General features: G+C 42.4%; 1 protein-coding gene across 2 annotated transcripts in view; it reads left to right on the top strand.

Moving 5' to 3' along the window:
- Galnt7 (polypeptide N-acetylgalactosaminyltransferase 7) overlaps positions 1-20,448 on the top strand; it is a 127,518-nt gene that overhangs the window by 91,439 nt on the left and 15,631 nt on the right. Inside the window, exons 3-7 of one of the 2 annotated variants that reach the window (XM_031339866.1) lie at positions 9,710-9,876; positions 14,763-14,893; positions 15,156-15,235; positions 17,341-17,523; positions 19,898-20,015. In XM_031339866.1, coding sequence (XP_031195726.1) covers positions 9,710-9,876; positions 14,763-14,893; positions 15,156-15,235; positions 17,341-17,523; positions 19,898-20,015 — 679 coding nt within the window. Of the gene's footprint in view, positions 1-9,709; positions 9,877-14,762; positions 14,894-15,155; positions 15,236-17,015; positions 17,199-17,340; positions 17,524-19,897; positions 20,016-20,448 lie in introns of both variants that reach the window. The other variant, XM_031339867.1, reaches the window with a different exon arrangement.

Below are 20,448 nucleotides of genomic sequence, written 5' to 3'. Positions count from 1 at the left end.
AAGCGCCTACCTCTTCTTCAGTCATTAACGGAGTTGAAATGTGCTTTTGGAAATGCAAGCCCTCCATATGGTGGAGGCGAGTTCCTTATTGTAATTAGAGCACCAAGAAGGCGGATCATCACTCACTGAGTGAAGAAATGTGAAGCGGAAGATGACTCAATAAACATCTGAAGGAATGTTTGCAAAGTGTGATCTCCAAATCTGCGCTGAACTTCAGCTCTCAACCTGTTCTTCGCACAACTGTTTGTAATGGCTTGTGCTTGGCACAACGCCACTGTCGCCACTGAAGGCTTCATCTAAGCGTAGCCCAGAGAAACTCGTTACTGTATGCACCTACCGTAAGACCCCGTGTTTTAAAACAAAACAAACAAACAAACAAACAGAAATCTGCAACTCCCATCTGGACTTCAAACCAAGAATAGTTTACTTCACCTGAACAATGGATTTCTTAAGCAGATCTGACAAGGTTTTACTGCTGGAAGATTCTAAACTGCAGACTCATAAGACGTATCTAGAGAGTACAGCTATACCCGTTAGCAGGCTGGCTCCATCTGTGGTGTGTTCTTTGCCAGCAGTGCCCCAGAACTGTGCTTGTTAGAGCCCTTCACACCCTGCTAAGCACCTCATACATTGCATTCTTACTTCTCTGTCTACCGTCTTTCCTTACCCATTCCTTCTGTTTTTAATTTCTGGAGTGTTCCATTCTCTGTCTTTGTGTGCTGCCTGAAGTCTTTCATGGAATGAAGCAAAGTGTACGTTAATGAACTAGCTCGAAGATGCAAAGCTTCCCATGTGTGCATGGTCTTCAGTGTGTTGATCCTTTACTCCTTAGTGGTTGCTGTTTTAGCTCAAGTATATTGGTGTTTGATAAGCTGGCATTTCTATAAAATTAGAATATCATATGCAAGCTCAAATGTGAAATGAGAGTCCAATATAGCTATAAACATATGGCTCACACTGTGAAGTGTTCTTTTTTTTTTCTTTTCTTTTCTCTCCCAGAGAGTTTTGAAGAAATATACAAGAACATATGTCCTGGCCTAGGACTCAATGCCAGATTTTTTTTTTCTAGAGTGTGGTTTGAGATTTCAGATCATTAACTGGACACATCTGTCTGAGTATGTTTTTCTTTAAATAAAAGAGAAAAGCTTTGAAGGCAGCTATCCCCCCAAAAAAATACAGTTTAGCATTCTTAGGAGTTTTTTTTAAACATATTTAATTTCCTCGACCCTTCAAACCAGGCAGAAATCCTCCACACTATGTGGCAGTCGTTTTTGTTAGTAGCTATGCATTCCTTCTGTATGGGTGAAAATGCGTAATTCGTTTCCTGTTTGCCTTATAAGCATGTATTTGGAAGTGATAGTTAGTGAACTTGTGGCCTAAGGGAAAGAACTTTAAAGCTAGAACTGAAGGATTCATTCTTAATTCACTTCCATTGTTAACTTTGACTGGGCAAGTCATACAACCTAACAGCCTTAGTTCCTGTATGTAGAAAAAGAATGATTAAAAAAAAAATGTCTCCCCGCCTTGCAAGAGACTTGGATGGGATAATATATGTGGGAGAGCTTTGGAAAGAGCGAAGGCTATTAGACACTTCCTGTCTGGGAGCGAATGAACAGTGTATATAATAGCAGAACCACGGGTTATCTGGCTCAAACACCCACCCTGCAAGGTGGTTAGCACCCTCAGATTCTTCGCAATGAGTTCTAAGAACCTTTCGAGAATGCTGGACACGTGCTTGGAATGGACGCTCTAAGATTCCTTATGTGTGCTTGAGTCTCTGCTCTGTGTTCAGTACAATACTGTCCACCCAACTGTCCAATCAGTCAGTGTCCTCTGACTCTCGCCTGGGAGTCTTTGATGTCACCTGTCTCCATAGCAGAGATCACTGTGTTTGTCATCAATCCACTGTACAGGTCTCTCTCTCTCCTGTGTCTTCTTGCACAGTCCTCAAGAATTCCAGTCCATAGTTTCTGCTTTCTGTTTGGCTTGCTGGACACTTTAACCTAGCAGGAGCACCAGCTGAGATGGAGCTGTGCTTCTCCCTCTTAGAGGTCTCTGACCTGGGCTACTGCAGGGAACACAAGCTGAGTTGTCCAAAGATGACATCACATCTGACTGCTGTAGCCGTTTAAGAGCTGTGAATTCTAGCCATACCATGAGCGTGTTAAGGTGGACTCTGGATGTAAAGCTGAGGGAAAAGGAAGGGTGACATCATGGCTAATGATACAGCTATATCTCACTATGGGGACACTGACTGTCACAGAGAGAATGGAAATGAATACATTCAGAGTTTTCCTATTTTCTTCATTGTGTTTATTATCCGCTAACAGAGCCATTGTTAAGTTGGCTCTCTCCTTCCACCTTGATGTTGCTTCTGGGGATCCCTTGTACCGGCTGCACCATTGTGCTAGCCCGAATGCCAATCAGCAGAAGCCACAGTGTTCTGGGCAGGTGACTGCTGCTTTAGGCTGTGTACACTGCACAAGGCTACGGCTGTTATGGCCTCTTCTGTGGCTCTTAGCCCGGGATTCAGCCTGGGAAGGTTTTAGGAAGCCTGCTTTGCTGAAGCAGCCCCCTCTCTATTAACCCACTCACTGTGTGGTTATAACTAACCCTCAGGATCCCCCTCTGGCCTCAGAGCAAGACCCTACTACCCAGAATTGATGCAGGAAGCCAGTTAGAACCAAAGCACTTGTCTTAAACCTTGTGCAGGTGACAGACAACTGTCATTTATTGAGGCTGATCTGAGGAACCGAGCCACAGCTACACACTGGCCATGCCACCATCCTTGCCCTGGGTTCCAACTGAGCCACTGCCTAGTGTGCTCAGTCAAGGACTGCTGTTAGCAGCTGGACTTACTCCTCTACTTAGTTTTGATATGACAGCTGATCTACTTGAAATTTTGTCCAAGCGCAGCCATTAATTCTATGTCCGTCGACTCGATTTTCAACCTCCCCTAAAGAATGTAAGATTTCTTATTCTCCCTGTCAATAATATTTGACTCATTAACAAAGAAAAATACATGGTGTTCTGTGACTCTGAGAAAGAGTAGACCGGTAAACATTTTTTTTTTAAATCAAATCAACAAATATGTGTTGAGAATTGGCATGATCATAAAATGCTATTTGGGCAGAACTGAGCTTAGCTTTTCTGATAGTTTCATCTTGCAGATAATAGGCTGAGTGACTTCTATTACCACAGACTGAATTTTGACCTTCAAGGGAGGACTGACTAATAAGAACATTAAGGAAAAGTAATTAGTGTCTGACAGCGAAGGAGAAGGGCACAAAGCTCTTCGTGGATGGAAGTCAGAGAAAATGGTTAGGATAGAAACAAACTGTAAATCAACCCCATTGTGCCTGGTCCAAAGAAAGACTGTAGTATTAAGAAAGGGCCCTTCTGCATGGAGGCTAGAATAGGGGACCAAAGAAAAATGATCATTGTACCCCACTGTCTGTCTTGTAGAGAGCAAGCCTGAGTCTGGTCAGCAGCCCTTGCTGTATCCATGGGAGGGTGTGTGGACTCGTCAGAATTGTAACATCAACCACTCTAATAGATTCCACACAGGCCACGTCATCTGACTTTAGGTAGCTTTTAGTGCTGACTAGATTACAAACCTTAAAAGCTTTTTTCTTATTATTTCAAATTAGTATCTCATGTTTCTTTTTTTTCCCCCAAGTTACTATTTTTTTATTTCCTGTACATCCCGATTGCATCTTTCCCTCCTTCCTCTTCACCCAGTCCCTCCCTCTCCTCTCCCCTCCCACCACCTTTCCTACCTCCCTTCCTCCTCAGAAAAGGAGAGACCTTCTGTGGATATCAACCTACCTTGGCATATCAAGATGCAATAGGACTAGATGCATCTTCTCTTGTGGCTAGGCAAGGCAGCCCAGTTAGGGGAAAGAGGTCCAAAGGCAGGCAACCAAGTCAGATCCTGCTCCTGCTGTTAGGAGTCCTGCATGAAGAGTCAGACACAACCCCTGCTCCTGCTATACAACTGTTAGGTGTGTGCTGAGGGCGTAGGTCTGTCCTAATTTAAGTTACATGTATAGTTCTCTAATGCTAATATTCATCTCTGCAAAGTTTTTTAGAACCTACCAAGCGATACCACCTGGAGAGGCCATCTCTAGCACATGTTTCCGTAGCTTCGCCAGTGACCAGAGAGAAACTCTCCAAGAGGAAATAGATAGATGACTTGCTTTACTGATTGACTAGTGAAACTCTTAAGTTTTATTGCATGAACACATATGTATATAACGAGCTTCAATTTAGTGAAAATATTACAGTTAACAGGCTAGATGCGTTAGTTACATAAAAGACAAATCTTTGCAACTAGCTAAGCTCAAACAAGTAGGCAAAGAGGTCCTGTTGGACTCTCTCATGGAAACCAAGATCACACAAGACGTGTGACAGTCATTGGAGCTTCAGAACCAGGAGGGAGCAGATGAAGAAGTGAAGCAGCGTGCCTGTTAAACAGTCACACGCTCAGTCTCCACTTAACGTTTTTGCTCTTGCATTCTCTATGAAACGCTTTTTTCTCTGTCAAACCCTAGCCTCACCATGCAGGTATAACTAGAAACTAACTAAGGTCACCCAAGCTCTAAATCCAAAGTGAGAGACTTCATTGTCCCAGCTGGGACAAGTGTTTCCTGATAGTCCATTCTGCTGGCCCAGAGAAGATCTCCTACTCGGGGACTGCCTTTAAGGAGACAGACCATGTGATGTGGCTGCTTTAAGTAGGCATTCTAAAGGCATCCCAGCATCATGCTCCCTTCAAATGTAGATTCTGCTTGAAGTACAAATGCAATGAATAAATAAATTGTTTAAGCATAATATATGGCTTTAAAATATATGGGGAAATAGTATATATTTTGTTTCCTCATTATCAAGAATGATTCACCCATATTTAAATTTTACAATGGACTTCTTTAAAGTGTATTAGATTTACCAAGGCTTTAAAATACCTTTTATTTTTGAATTTGTATTGAATTAACTCTGTGGGCGTGGGCGTGGGCGTGTGTGTGTGTGTGTGTGTGTGTGTGTGTGTGTGTGTGTGTGTTTGCCTGTGTTATGGTCAGAGTATAGCCTATGGAAGTTGATTTTCTCCTAGCAGGTGGGTCCTGGTGATCAAACTTACCAAGGTTCTCAACGAGTGCCTCCACCCCTTCACCTCCCCATCCCCACTTTCAAAGCTCCCCACAGGACCAAATACTGAGGAATTTACCAGATGAGTTTAAGTGGAAGTCTCATCCCTCGCCTAGAGACACTGAAGAAAAGGGAAGGGATTTGAGGAACAATGTTTTCCAAAAAGAAGACAGTAAGTTTGTTTCTAGAGACTTGACACTGGTGTGAGGAAGGTCCCAGTGATTTAGACAGAAAGACTCACCTTCACTAAAGGTCCGCATGGGGCTAAGAAAAGAAGCCAAGCCACATCTTTGAAAGACGACACAAGTGTAGTCTTGAAAGAAGACACACACTGGTAGACCAGGAGACTGTCATGCCCAGTCATGCTAGTTTAGCAGAGTACTCTGTAAAGTCTTCAGGCCTCCTTGGACAGCACACGGAAACGTCCTCCTGAGTGAAATAGAGAAGAAACTTATCGTCCTCTTCAATAGCATGTAACTAAAGTGCAATACCTGATCTTGTGTTTAGCCACAGGAGCACTAGATGAATTGATGGTAGGAGTACTGAGCCAGGATTCAACATAAAAAGCTAGGGGCGATGCTCACACACAGGAGATGAGAAACTCACCCCGAGATCAGAGAGCCTGCTAGAGTCAGCATCTAAGCCAATGTATAAAATGCAATCAAGTATAAATACAGTAGGTAACACTACGTGAGAGTAATTTAGAGAAGAAAGCTGTAGGACTTGTGAGCTAGAGTATGATAAACTTACAAAAAAAAATTACGGTAGGGCTAATGTAGCTTTGGCTGAACTTAGGAAAGTGTTAATAGCCAGTCTGGAGCATTATCTAATCTTTTCCAGAAACCACACTGATAGAATGAATATCCAGAGAGCGGTAATGAGGAATTGACATAGTTTGGGGTGTTAAATTCTATATTTTTCTGTGTATGATGCGTGTTAAAGAGTAGCAGCTATCACATCCTTAGGCACTAACTTTGTACCATTTCACCCAAAGTGCAGAGAAACTGTACACTTGGATAGAGGCCTCAGTCTGTTGAGCTTGATGCACCAGGTTGAATAGGGATAGCTCTCCTTTCATTGAAAATAGATTTTTTGGATGCTAAGTTAAATTTTATGTCTACATTACTAATATGTTCAGGAATTGGATATAAGCTCCGTTTCGGGTAGGTTTAAGCATTACTCCCTTTAATGATTTAAATAAATAGTATTTTTAGAGGGAGGCAGGAAAAGCTCCCTATTTATTTTTAAATGGAAGAAGGTATTTAATAAAAAAAGTCAGTTTTCTCAAATTATGGGTTTGATTCGTGTGCCTAAAAATTCTTCGCTGTTAGATTTAGACTTCCTGCAGAATTAACAAAAGAGAGTCTAAAGTTATTCCTTATTAAAATAAAGACTTGGAACGAACAATCTAGAAGTAAGATGCAGCTCTTGAAGGGCACAAATTGGGAAGTTGAGTCACTTCCTTACACGAATGCAGAAGTACACACATACAGTACTGTAGATTAATGATATAGTATATGCTACTCACAGCAGTTTATAACCTAAAACTAATAGTTTTTTTTTACAATCTACTTATGTAGATATTATTCATCAATGGCCCAGTTACAAGGTTTTTAAATTATTCTATTTTAATCATGAGTGAGGGAGGGGTTGGTACATGTGTGGGTGCCCATAGAAAGCCAGAGGGCATTAGATCCTTTGAAGATGCAGTTAGAGGAGGCTGTGGGCCATCCATGTGGGTACTAGGAACATAACTTGGATCCTCTGGAAGAGTTGCAAGCCCTCTTAACCATAGCATCACCTCTTAGGCCTTATGACAAGGTTTTATATGAAAGTACAGATGATATCAGAACTATAGAGATAGCGCGCAAGTAAAATACTAATGCATTTCATTTTGAGTTTTGCAATCTACTTTTTAAATTACAGAGGTCACTATAAATGCTCAGGGGGCAGCAGGGAGTCAGGAATGGCTCAATGGGTAAGAGTCCTTGTTGCACAACTTTGAATCCCTAGCATTCATTCATATTTTTTGTAAAAAAAAAAAAAAAAAAAATCCAAGCATGACATACATGTAGCCCCAAGCACTTTGTTGCACATTCTGGCCACCAACATAGCTCCAGGCTCAATGACAGACTCTGTCTCGAAGGAATACAGTAGAGAGTGACAGAACCAGAATCCTTGTGTCTTTTTGGCCTGTACGATGCACATAGCCACATGCACACAAATACTTTCTGTCCCGGAAGCTACTGTGCAAACATTCCATAGGACAGCCAGGATCATTCTGTATCTTATCCTCTGACTCCTTGTTACCATAGCAGTTCTCCAGTATAGCTGAGCCTCTACTGTCCTTGATGCTAGACTATTGAAAAGCTATCGTGGAGCGTGAGATGCTGGAGAACAGAAATGGGCCAACAACATATAACTAGACCTATCTGCCTAAGCGTAGCTTTTCATGGCAATTGGTTTTCTTTCCTATACAACTAACAATTAGTTATCCATGGATAATATAGTCAAGACCCCTAAGTAAGTTCCTGGAACACATAGGACTAATCCTGTACTTATACTATGTCTTTTTCTAAACATGTATTCCCATATACACGGTAAGTATCCTAAGAGATTAACAATCAATAACTGATCATAAAATATGTTCCCAAGTGTGCCTCTCCTGCTATCTTAACTCTATAATACTGTATTACACTTGACCACAAGTAGCTAGAACCTCAGAAAGCAAAAACCTCAGATAAAGAGAGTCTACTCTATTGCAAATTTTACACCAGTGAGGTGGGACATGGTGCAAAATAGGGTTTTACCTCAGTATCATGGGTAGTTCATTTTCTTTGCTTTCACGTGTATTTACTGTGTACGGAGGTCAGAGGTCAACTTGTAAGACTCAGTTCTCTCCTTCCATCTTGTGGGTGCCAGAGATCAAACTCGGATCTTCAAGCACAGTGGTTGAACACCTTTATCCACTGAGCCATCTGGCCAGCCCAGGATATCACCCTTTACCCAGTAAAGACATTGCGTATGATAAGTACCCAGTGTGCACTTTGCTTTCACATCTTCTCACCACAGTAAACCAGAGAAGCTGTCAAAGAGCTAAGCTTTGTCAAGAACCTGCTTGTGGCGAAGGGAAGCCTGTGGTCAGAGAGAATGCAGCCTGCATCGCCCTGCAGCTGCGGTTGGGCAGGCTCCTTAGCTCGGGCTCACACTTCCTCTCCATGGTGTTTCTACGCTGTAGAGGTTACTTTCCTCTCCAGCATCCAGTTCCTTAAGGCCATGCATTCCCGAGGCGCTACTGCCTTCTGGCTCCAAGTGAGGGGTGGCCTGTCTGTGGAGAGTACACTGAACTCTCTGCATCAGCTTCTGAGGCGTTGGCTTCAGTCCATGTCTGTGCTGCTGTGAAAGATCACACAGTGAGTAATTACAAAGACATGAAACTTCTCAAAATTCTGAGGGCTGACAAAGTTCAAGCCTGAGGGGCAAACATCTGGCCAGGAGCTCCTTGCTCAGGCCTCTTCTCATGGGGAAAGGTTTAAGAGCAGAATGAGTGCAAACGAGTGAGAGGAAGCGACAGGAGGGAGCCAACCTCGTGGTTTTGAGAAACCCACCGTGATAACAGAATGGATGTTTAGTCACCACCAACACTCTTGCCTTTTGGGATTAGATTTGCAACACTTGAGCTCTGAGGAGACATTCTGACCACAGGACATCAGTGTGCTGGTGACTTCTGATGACTCGTGGTTCCTTCCATGTCATCCTTACCCTGATGGCTCATCATTTCCACCTTGGTCCTCACTGGATCCTCTGAGCATTTAGAAGAATGGGTTCCTATATAAGGACGTAGAACGGAGTGAAATGCCCATCAATAAGAAAACACTTCGCTGCTTCTCTGTTTTGAACTTGTTATCCTGAAAGAGCAGGGTAACTTTGGTCTACCCTGGCTCTGGAATCTTCATCAGACACTCTTCTGAGATTCTCCCTGTTAGGAAAGGGCCTCCAACAGCTTTATTCCTGCTCTTATTGTTTCAAGCTTTTTCTTTTTTTTTTTTGTAGAGTAACCAAGGATCCTTCTTGAGTCAATCCAATAGATCCAGACAACATAGGAGCTGTTCTCATTCAGTAGTCAAATTTCCAAAGCCTCTCGTGTGTTCCTGATTGGCCTGCTTAACTTTTTTCTAAATATTTTTTAACTGTCCAATTAGACAACAAAATAAATCTCTTGCACTTAAAGCTCAAGTTTCAGGAAGGAAAATGAAGTGTTATCCGTGTCGTAGAAAACAGGCTGCTGACAGCTGTAATAGTGTCTTTGGCATCCTCGGCACCGACTCAGAAGCTGTTTCTTTTATCACACAATATGCTGATACCTAGGAGCTTTATCTGGTCACTTTAAACATCAGCTTCTTTCTTTGATCGTGTGTCTCTGCTGAGTTCCAAAGAGCTTCGTACTGTTTCCTTAGATAAATCAATAATATTTAATCCAATCGGAAAATACGAGCCCCGAGACTCTGAAGCCGAGCACTATAGATTCTCTCCAAATACATGCAACGATCTTTTCCTTTTGCAGATGCAAGTATTGGCACTATGATGAAAACCTGCTTACTTCAAGCGTTGTCATTGTCTTCCATAATGAAGGATGGTCAACCCTCATGAGGACAGTCCACAGTGTAATCAAAAGGACACCAAGGAAGTATTTAGCAGAAATCGTGTTAATTGATGACTTCAGCAATAAAGGTAATGGCTATAGACTTGACATCTGCGCTAGAAAATAAGTCAATCACAAGTAACATTAAAATGTGTTATCAAAATAAGTTTTTAAAATGAAACGTATTCACTGATACGTTACTATGTTGTCACTGTGCCAAGCACTGTATATGAATCATTTTGTTTAATCCTAGCAATAACCTTTAAAATACTATAATTACCTATTTTATACAGGGGACTCGGAGAACCCATGTGACTTACCGTCAGGCACAGGGGCAGTAATTAACTGTTAGATCCAAATCCATGCGTTTAAGACTTTCTTCTGATGCTGTACCAATTCAGTTCTGTGGGGCTCGGGTTTCACAAAAACCCAGTTACAGGAATAACTTACTGAAAGACTGAAGAACAGAATCATGTATAGTTTGTGCTGTCACTTAAAGCTCCAGCTGTCGTTTTCAAACTGAAGTCCACTGACCTACCTCACAGACTTCATTTTGCACTTGAACGATGCTGCATATGCTGTCTTTGCCCTGAAAATGCGAGTGTTTTTATTACCTTTCTGGTTGCTGTGATGAAACACCAGACAAAAACAACAGAAGAGGGACGGGGATTATTTTGGCCCGCAGTTTGAGGGTTCATTGAGTGCACGTAGAGAAAAAGGAGAGGTGTGAATGTCAGTGCTCAGTTCATGTTCGTCCTTCCTTCGGGCAAGGACCCAAGACTGTGTGATGGTGCCTCCTGCATTTGGAGAGCTCCTGCCGAGTCATTCTATTAACCATCATACTGGTCATACTGGGTTACTTTCTGAGAACACATCTTCTACGGCTCATTATATTCTCTATTTGATTTAAAATATTAAATAAAAGTAAATTATGAGTCAAGGGGGCATGTATGGGGACTCCTGTACCCCAGGCTAGCCTTGAGCTCTTTGTGTAACTTGGCATAGCCTTACATTCTGGAATTCCTGACCTTCCTGCCTCTATCTCCCAGGCGCTGTAACCATAGGCTGGCACTCAGCTCAGTCCTTCATTTAAAGGAGACCATTACAGTATTTAGGCAAATGTTAGGTTATCTTGGTTCAACTTGGAAAGAGAGCAATCAAGTGGTAATTTTCTAGAAATTTTAACTTTTTAAAGTTAATTTTGAGTAATTTCTTTCAATATGCTATTGTAAGCTAAATATATATTCTTAGTTACAGAAATGTAGAAATGATGCTCTAGCCCCATGTGATGGCTTACCAGTCAACATGCAAATGAAAATGGAATGTTGCTGTTTCAATGCAAATCTGCATATTTAGTTATTTATTTTGCTGGTCACAAAACAATTGAAGTTTTGGAACTGACTGAAGTGCTCAATTACTCAATAACAATAGGATGTTTACACTTTGGCAAATAAGTGCTCTGGTTTTTCTGCATACGGCACGACTACCAAATCCGATGTTAGGGTTGAAGGCAGAACCTGACTACCGTGAGAATACCTTTCAGGATAGCTCTATACAGCTTCTTTCCCCTAAGCTCGATGCAGAACTCTCCAAGGCTGGGCAGATGTTTGCTGCTTCTGCAAGGACATAAATGGAATCTTGATCTGTGCACATATGCCAGCAGTAGAAAAAATTAAATTATGACTTATTTCCTCCCCCTCATTTCCTGCAGCTGATAACTGCAATTACTAATCATCTTAATGACTCTAGACATATCTTTAATATTTAAGCTCAATTAAATATATTTCTTAGCTTGGATATCTTATCTTGGTTGCAGTTTTCTGTGACAAATGCTTTTACCAAAACTATTTGTTTTTCTGCAAGACAAGCATTTGAAAATAAACATTAGCAGGCTGGAGAGGTGGCTTAGTGGTTAAGAGCACTGGCTGCTCTTGCAGAGGACCAGGGTTTGATTCCCATGTGATAGCTCACCAGCATCTATAATTCCAGTCCCAGTTGAACCCATACCCTCCTCTGGCCTCCAGGGACGCAGAACACCTGTGATGCACTCGCATGCAGACAAGCAAACACTCATACACATAAAGTAATAAAGAAGAAAAGAGAATACGCCTTTAGTGATCCTGTTGACACTGCCACCAGTGATTTTTAAGTGTATGGGGAAAAAAAAATCCAAATCTACAAAACTATTTTCTAAACTTGCCCGTGTTGGTACTGAAATAGGTATTTTACCATCCAAAAATGGTTTTTGGCCCCCAAAAAAGGAACAGAACCTGAGGCTTGGGCCATTTGCGCCTCTGACTTCCTCTTGCTGTCTGTCTGAGCTTCTCATGCTACAGCTCTCTGCGGCTCCAGGTCTCACACTCAGGCAGGATCTACGTACTTCACAGTGGGCGAAAACACTTCCATCCCCCTGGAACACAAGCCCAGAAGGTCTGTAATGAGCGTTTCCACTTTCAAGATAACATTAAGATCTGTTGCTACTAGCTTCAGAAAAATTGTAGTGTTTGCTTGATAAGACTCAAATAAAAATCTGGCTCATACTTTGCCTCAATAGATTTAGAAAAGTAAACCTTGAAGTTAGCTTTCTTTTTTAGAGACAAAACCGAAAACCTCTTAAAAGATCTCACTAACAGCCTGCATAACCTTTAGGCTTCTGGTAATGACAGCATTCTCTCTTAGCAAGATATGGGAGCCTTTAAGTAGAGCAGGCTCCTCCCCACTTTTGTACAGGCTCCTCCCCACTTTTGAAAACAGGGTGGCTTCAGGTGAACAGCCCCAGATGCTTAGAGGTCTTCAGCTGCCAGGGTTTTTCAGGGTCTACCTTAAAGTCTGCAGCAACCGATTGTTTGCTCGGTCCTACCTTAAAAGTCTGGAGCGGCCAAGGATCTCCTTGGTCCTCCTTGGGGTCTATAGCATGCAAGGGTTTTCTCCATCCCCCCTCAGAGCTCTGCAGCAGCTGAGGGTTTTCTCGGTCCGCTGGACCTTGTTCCCGCCAGTCCCTGCTTCCCCGCTGATGGACTCCCAGCAGCCCCAGCTGCATACTGGCTCCCCAAAGATCGACAAGAGAGAAGACCGAGGGACATGAATGAGCTCTTTGGTGCTTTGCTCACAAGTGACCCATGACCTTTCCAGACAAGCCTGTGCCACCAACAGTCACAAACCCACCCTGACAAATGTAGGTTGTAAGAAGGCAATATTTACGTAGAAAGTGGCAAGGCTATGTTCGAGTCTACCGCAGTGTGAGGTAGAAGAGAAGAGAAGCCATTTGCCTTGACTGAGAGTCTAAATTTGAAAAATAGATCACTCCCTTCTGTACGTTAAGATGTATTTAAAGTTTGTGCTGAAGTAACATGTCCCAAAGACAGTCCTAATGGAATAAGAAAGACTTTAGATTTAGAGAATAATGATGAAGGACTGCACCAAGCTTTGGGGGAAGAAGAGAGGACTTACCTTTAAAAAGAAAGAAACAATTAATTTTGAAAGGAAAATGTCACCAAACATTTTAGCAGGAAAATACAATTAAACTTGAAATTGTATTTGTAAGACTCTTTAAAAGTTGGGGCCAAAATGTGTGTGTGTGTGTGTGTGTGTGTGTGTCTTAATTCTGAAAACCCGTATCAATGGGTATTTTTGTTGGTGATAAACTCCCTGAGAGGTGGAGAGAGGTTAAGAGACTGGCTGCTCTCCCAGAGGACCACAGTTTGATCTGCCACACCCACACAGCTCACAACCATTTGTAACTCCAGTCCTAAGGAGCTGTCTTCTGGCCTCCTCCGCGAACCACACACACCAGTGGTGCACAAACATACAGGCAAAGTAAACACGATACACAGACAATTTTAAAACAATTTTTTAAGAGGTCAGGTCCAGCCTCAGCTACATAGTAAATTTGAGGCCAGCCTTGGCTATACGACATTCTACCTCAAAGCAAACACCTTAAAAAGCCCCCTCAAACAAGCAATAAAATATATGGTCCAACACACCTGCTTTGCAACCTGCACTCAGCTAGATACAGCAATTTTTTTGGTGGTTTTTGTACTGATGAGCCTAAATTTTAACAATTTTAGGACAATTTCTGTGTCTCAGGAAGCATCTCAGCGGGATGCAGGAGCTTATTCTAGCTGGTGAGCCAATTCCCTGGGCTTACAATGATAAACAAAAGCTGTTATTTTACAATGAGAAGCCAAGGTGCAAACTTTGCCAATCGTGCCTGGTTTTCATAACAGAATCCCTTCTACTAAGTCACAAATATATATGTATATGTAATAATAATGATTTTAATTTAATTAAATGTATACTTGTAATGCTAAGCTACAGACAAAAATGTGTCTTTTGATTGTTATGGGTCGACTTGGTGGGTAGACTGGATCACAGCAAGACAGCGATTTTCTGTACCTATTGTGGTTGGAAAAAGATGAACCAGAAACAACATTTTGAGCAGCCCATGCCTTGTGAGAACTCCAGGGAAATGGCATGGCTTTATCAGTAGACTGTGTATCTTCAGAAATCCTCAACTTTTTTCAACTGCAAAATGTCATATATTTTTTCCTTTTTAACTTTTAAGCCTGACATTTTTAACTTTTAATATTCATTTAATGCTCACAAGGATGCTTGATAATTTTTTTTTTACACTACCCAATCCCCCATAGATATATTAAGCTTAAAATTAACTTGTAACACATTTTTTCCTCCTTCTTTCTTTGGTGTGATGACACAGAAGCAAGCCCTTGGAAATGCTTCTCACACATGGTCTTCCAGTGAAGTGCCCCTCTCGCCCTTACCTTCCATCTTAATTGATCTCACCGTTGGTCCGACCCATGTACAGTTAGTGACTGCACAGCACAGCTATTTACTGCTGCGGGGTTTTGCAATATCAGGGAAATGTAATCCAATCTTTGTTTCTTGAGAGGAAAAAAAAATGTTTCTATGTAAAAAGTCTATAACATTGGTTGGATTCTTTTTTTTTAATTCACAGAACACTTAAAAGAAAAACTGGATGAGTACATAAAGCTCTGGAATGGCCTTGTGAAGGTGTTTCGAAATGAGAGGAGAGAGGGTTTGATTCAAGCTCGGAGCATCGGTGCGCAGAAGGCTAAACTCGGACAGGTAGGAAGTGAGCGCTAATGTGCTGTGTACAAAGTCAACTCTTCCATTTTGGTAACAGAAAGATCAGATACAGTTTGGAATTATTCTTCGGGGTTTGGTTTTTTTCTTTTAATTGAAATGAGAATGTTGGTTTGAAAGGGGAACTTATATGTCAAGATTGACGAAAGTGCTAACTTGTATTAGCATCTAATTTTAAAATGTGTGTGATATTTGCTGTGCCATGTATGAGGAGTATTTTTTCACCCTGCCTCTTTTTTTTAAGGTTTTGATATACCTTGATGCCCACTGTGAGGTGGCAGTTAACTGGTATGCACCACTTGTAGCCCCCATATCTAAGGACAGGTAACGTCACCTTCCTTTTTTTTTTTTCTTTCCTAGTTGAAAAGTAAAACCTTGTCCTAGATGGACAAACACTGCTCTCTGTGATCCCGTTCCATCTCTAGTTTGCCAGACGTTGTGTGAGAAATGTTTTCCTTGCGCTGTTCGTTTCCTGGGGGGAGCTAGGTGGGGGCTTTGGGCTGATTCAGACATAGTCGGCCTGTGCTGGGAAGAAGCTAGGTGTCCCCTTGCAGCGCTGTCTCCCTGTTCTGTCGAGACCCTAACATTAATCGTCCCCTCTAAACTGGGTAAATGCTCTGGAGACTTGACATTAAGCCTTGGGTTTCTCACAGCTTTGAAATGAGTACATTAGATGGAGAAGGGCCAACCATTCCTCAGGCCAAGTCTCTGGGCTCCTCTGGAAACTTCAGGGTTTAGAAATAGACAGCTGTGCCCCGGAAAGATCACCATTAAGTTTACAGAACCATCTAAAACACCATCAGTCCCTTGCTCCAAAAGCTTTCAATCTCTCCCCCAGAATCCCGACTATTTCGGAATCTAGGCAGATGCAGCATATTCTCGTGGCGAATGGCCAGACGAAGAACTTGGGAGACTTTGTCATCAGGGTGAAGGTGAAGGAAGGCCCATCATAAACAGCATACACATACCGTCTGGCTTCCTCCCCCAGCAGCCTTACCGGGTAGACACAATCAGCTGGACATTAGAAAACAGCACTAAGGCTTAGGAAAATAAATGTATCACATACCTAGTATTGAACAAACTGGCAGACAGATCTCTGGGGCTTCTTTACATTTCAACATTTAAGTTGTAAAAAGCACATGGCGGGTCACTGTCTCCAGGGCAATGTGGAAGTCTACACAGCAACAAGAAAGTGGCTCTCCAGAGGTTCCAGTGGGAAGCCCGTGGGTCACACGGTGGCCCTCCTGTGTGAGTTTCTGTTCGGGGGAGAAGTAAGCTCTCTCCCTTCCACCCTACCAAGGCTCTAAGCCCCATAGATTTTTCTTTTTTCTCTGTGTTCTCTATTTTGAGAGGCCTATTGTCAGTCCCTTCTGATGTGATGAGCAGGGACCAAGGTCACTGTAAGAAGATGGCAGCTCAGCACCCAGCTAGTTATTCAGTGCTAGCATTTTACTAAACCCAAATACAAAGGAAGTATTTTTTTTTTAATCCTTCAAATTCTTAGTTCACTCCTTAAGTTACTCAATAGACACTGAGGCATCTTTCTTGCTTTTTTTTTTTTTTTTTAAGTAAAACACAACACAGAACCTGAGGTTTTAGTTTTGTTCGAGTGGCTTGTTTTAAAAGAGGGAAGAAAATTAAGTAAAAGCAAGAAAGACGTGTTCATAATAACTGTTTCCAAAGGGTCAGAAAGGAACACAGAACTGGAGGAAGCTGTTAAGAACATGCTGTCAGAGGAAGGGGATACACAAAGACTTTTTCTAATAGGGGACACAGAGAAAGCAACAGGTAGAGAACTCTTGTAAATGTTACGGAATTACTACGAGATAGCTGCCAGTAACGCCACAGTAAAAAGGAGGTGGCTTTTAATAATCTCCGTGGCATGGCTCCCGCCCCAGGCGTTTGTTTGGATAGCTAGGATAAACCCCCTTCCATGCTGCCCTTCCGCGTAACACAGGCTCGGCTTTTACTCTATGCCCCCATTGGACAGTCGTCTCCTCATGCAGAATGAAAACGAAGTCATTCGGAGCCCGTGTAGCTAGGCACAGTGAACTAGTCAGTTTGGGGTTCTTAAATGCGTTTTCATTTTCTGTAAATGTTTCAGAGCTACATGTACTGTGCCTCTAATAGATTACATAGACGGGAATGATTATTCCATTGAACCCCAGCAAGGTGGGGATGAAGACGGTTTTGCCAGAGGGGCCTGGGACTGGAGTATGCTATGGAAACGTATTCCACTAAGCCACAAGGAAAAGGCCAAAAGAAAGCATAAAACTGAGCCTTATCGGTAAAGATTATCACTTTACTTTTTTTTATGTTGAATGTTTACCTAAGTCCTCTTTTTTTTTTTTCCTTCCCTATGAACTCGTATAACTATGTGGGTCCATACATATGTGTCCATTTGATCTTGCTGCATCAACACAACACAGAACCATATGCACTGTGCCGATTATAGATGTCATAAACGGGAACACATATGAAATTATACCCCAAGGGGGTGGTGATGAAGATGGGTATGCCCGAGGAGCATGGGATTGGAGTATGCTCTGGAAACGGGTGCCTCTGACCTCTCGAGAGAAGAGACTGAGAAAGACAAAAACTGAGCCGTATCGGTAATCACTAAGCCACTTACCTACCTCCTCTTTCTCCGGTTGCTTGCTAACCTGTTAACCCTCTTGCCATGCTGAAATCTCGCTGTAAGAACTGGAGCTGTCGTCTCAGATCCTGACAGAGCTTTTACTCCCTGCAGCCTCAGAGCTTTGATGAATTCACATTGGCTCCTGGAACAGCTTTCACCCTAAATGCGAGCTCCACTAATGTGAATCATACTCTTCCACTGGGGACAAAGTCATCTGAAGGGTGTTATTAATTTGAAGCCTAAGCAGGAAAGGAAGAAATAACCCTTCCCTGCTGTCCTAGGAGACCAAACGGCAGAGTGTATTCTGTAAATTCACAACATGTAAACTGCAGACAGCTCCAGACTTGCAATTGGCCTCTTGAAGTCTTGGGTGCAGTGTTCAGCAGGGAAGGACAGACCAGCAAGAGATTGTTGGGTTCTCCCTTTTGTTTTGTATGCTAAAGCTCTGATACTAATTTTGTATCAGTTCAATGCAATGAATACAAAACTGTGACTTTAGAAAATGTTGGATAGAATCCTTTGTTGCTTGGTTCTCAAAAGAATGCTTGATTGACATCCATCCCCAAGTCGGCTTGTGTCTCTTCAAATAGAATGATCGACTTTAAGATCTCCTTTTGATCTTTCAATTGGAACATTTTACAGTCTTTCAGAAAAAAAGTGGCCCCCAAATGAAATGTGTGGACATGTAGCCCATGTCCATAATGCATTTACTGTTTGTCTGTCTGTCTGTCTTTTTGTTTGTTTGTTTATTGTTTGTTCCTCTCCCGTGGTCCTGCTTCCAGTCACTCTGTCCCTGTCACACTGCTCAGAATGTCAGAGCTCATTTGGGGCAGTGCTCCTGAGTTGTGGATTTGGGCATGCTGTGATCAGGACGCTGAATGGCAAACATGAGGAAATTGCAGGACTGCAAGCTTGTCCTGGGCATCTTCCAAATTTTCATTCAAAACCGTAAGGTTCAGAATAATCCAGGAACCTGTTGCTGAGTTTAGGCTCACAGGTCACCTAGGAGACAAAGATGCCCACCTCGGTTAGTCCTGAAGTTCTGTAAGAAGGCCTACTTTTAAAGTAAACTTAGGGAAACTTAAGGGGAGTCCCTTGAATCAGCTTCCTTGTGGGCATGTTAACGCTACCCCTCTGAGTATGCACTGCGATCAATGGGAATGTGTTTGCAGAGCAAAAAGCACAAGCATACTGAACTAATGTTAAATGGCAGCTGAGCAAATACGTCTGTGAAGTAGAACCAGAGCGTACTGGCTTGGTGATTTAAGCAGTGTATTTTAAGAAGAAAAGGCGTAAAAGAACAACTCTTTCTTGATGGGATTTTCCGTCAGTACTAAAAATATTAACCTGACTCACAGTCTGCTCGACATGGGTTTGTTGATGGCTTACTAGGCACCGGCCACTATTTTAAGGGAGAAATGGCCTTTTCAAAATATAAATAACTAAGTATGTTCCCGTGGAGTTTATACTATAGTGAGTAGTATGCAAATTACACACGCACACCTTTTCAAGGTGGAATCAGTGGGACCCAGTGATAGACCAACATTAGCGTGAATGAGGAATACAAAGTTCTAACCATATCCAGTTGCTACAGCCTACAAACCATAATGCACTAATCCTTGCTTAATGCTAAGAAGGAATGCCTAGAGTATGGTGACGTCATTCTGCTGTCATTTGTTCAATGGTGGAAATGACTTGACCCTAAAATGTTATAGAATGGTTTTTCTCTGTCTCCTAAAATGTACCAGACTTAAGATCTATACAAGGAAGCCCATGGGGCACCCTTTTGTACTCCCACATCCTACTTTAGTGCAAGCTGGTGCCCCATGTCCTGATCCATAGGTTATTCCTGTGCTCCATTTACAAACTGTGAATGAACCAGGCTGTTCAACAGTGATTTACCATTATCTGGCCAGGCCTTGAGCTATAAAATTTAAAAATGACAGACTCCTTCCCTGATGTATAGTTTCATTCATCCCAGAATGACTCACAAATCACCGAGGGAGAAAGTCAGCAGACAATGTTCGCATGGTTCTGTGCTTTGGGAGAGAAAGAGAAATTTTTAGCTTAATGACAAAGAATTGTTTAAATTAACAAAAGAACCAAGGCGCCCTCTAGTGGCGCAGCCTTGCAGTAGTCTGAAGACCTGCTTCAGAAGTTTTGGTAAATTCGTCCAGAGATTGTGAGCACATTCTTTTGTGAAGGATTTACAGTTCCCTAATGTTTGGCCATCAGTCTCACCTCTTCTGTGCATTCTTATGCTGCATTTCCAAAGGCTGTCTGTCTGTTGGTGACGGGATACTGGGGCCTTGTTTTAATAGTCCTCACAAGCACTGCCCTTCTCTTAGGTCTCCAGCTATGGCGGGTGGATTATTTGCCATTGAGAGGGACTTCTTCTTCGAACTGGGTCTCTATGATCCTGGCCTCCAGATTTGGGGTGGTGAAAACTTTGAAATCTCATACAAGGTAACATTTCACTCAAACAAATGCTCTTTTCTAATTAGTTTGGGGGAGGTTGTTTATTTGGGGAGGGGGATCTGTGTCTCTCTCTGCCACACTGGCTGACCTGGACTGCTCTATGTAGACCAGGCTGTCCTTGAACTCACCAAGATCCATCAGCCTTTGCATCCTAAGTGCTGGGACTAAAGACATGTGCCACCATCCCCTGCCTCTTGTTTACTTCGGGGTAAACAACTTCTATCATTTTCAAATGAAGCTAATTTGGTTGGTTGGTGGGTGTGTGGGTTGATTGGTTGGCTGGTTTTAAAGACAAGGTTTCTCTACGTAGTCCTGACTGTCCTAGAACCCTCTTTGTAGACCAGGCTGACGTTGAGCTTAGAGATCTGCTTCCCTCTGCCTCCTGAGTGCTAAGAGTAAGGGTGTGAGACACCAAGTCCAG

This window comes from Mastomys coucha, unplaced genomic scaffold (assembly GCF_008632895.1).
Source record: "Mastomys coucha isolate ucsf_1 unplaced genomic scaffold, UCSF_Mcou_1 pScaffold22, whole genome shotgun sequence".
NCBI lineage: Eukaryota > Metazoa > Chordata > Mammalia > Rodentia > Muridae > Mastomys > Mastomys coucha.
This window is presented reverse-complemented; position numbering and strand designations above follow the sequence as displayed.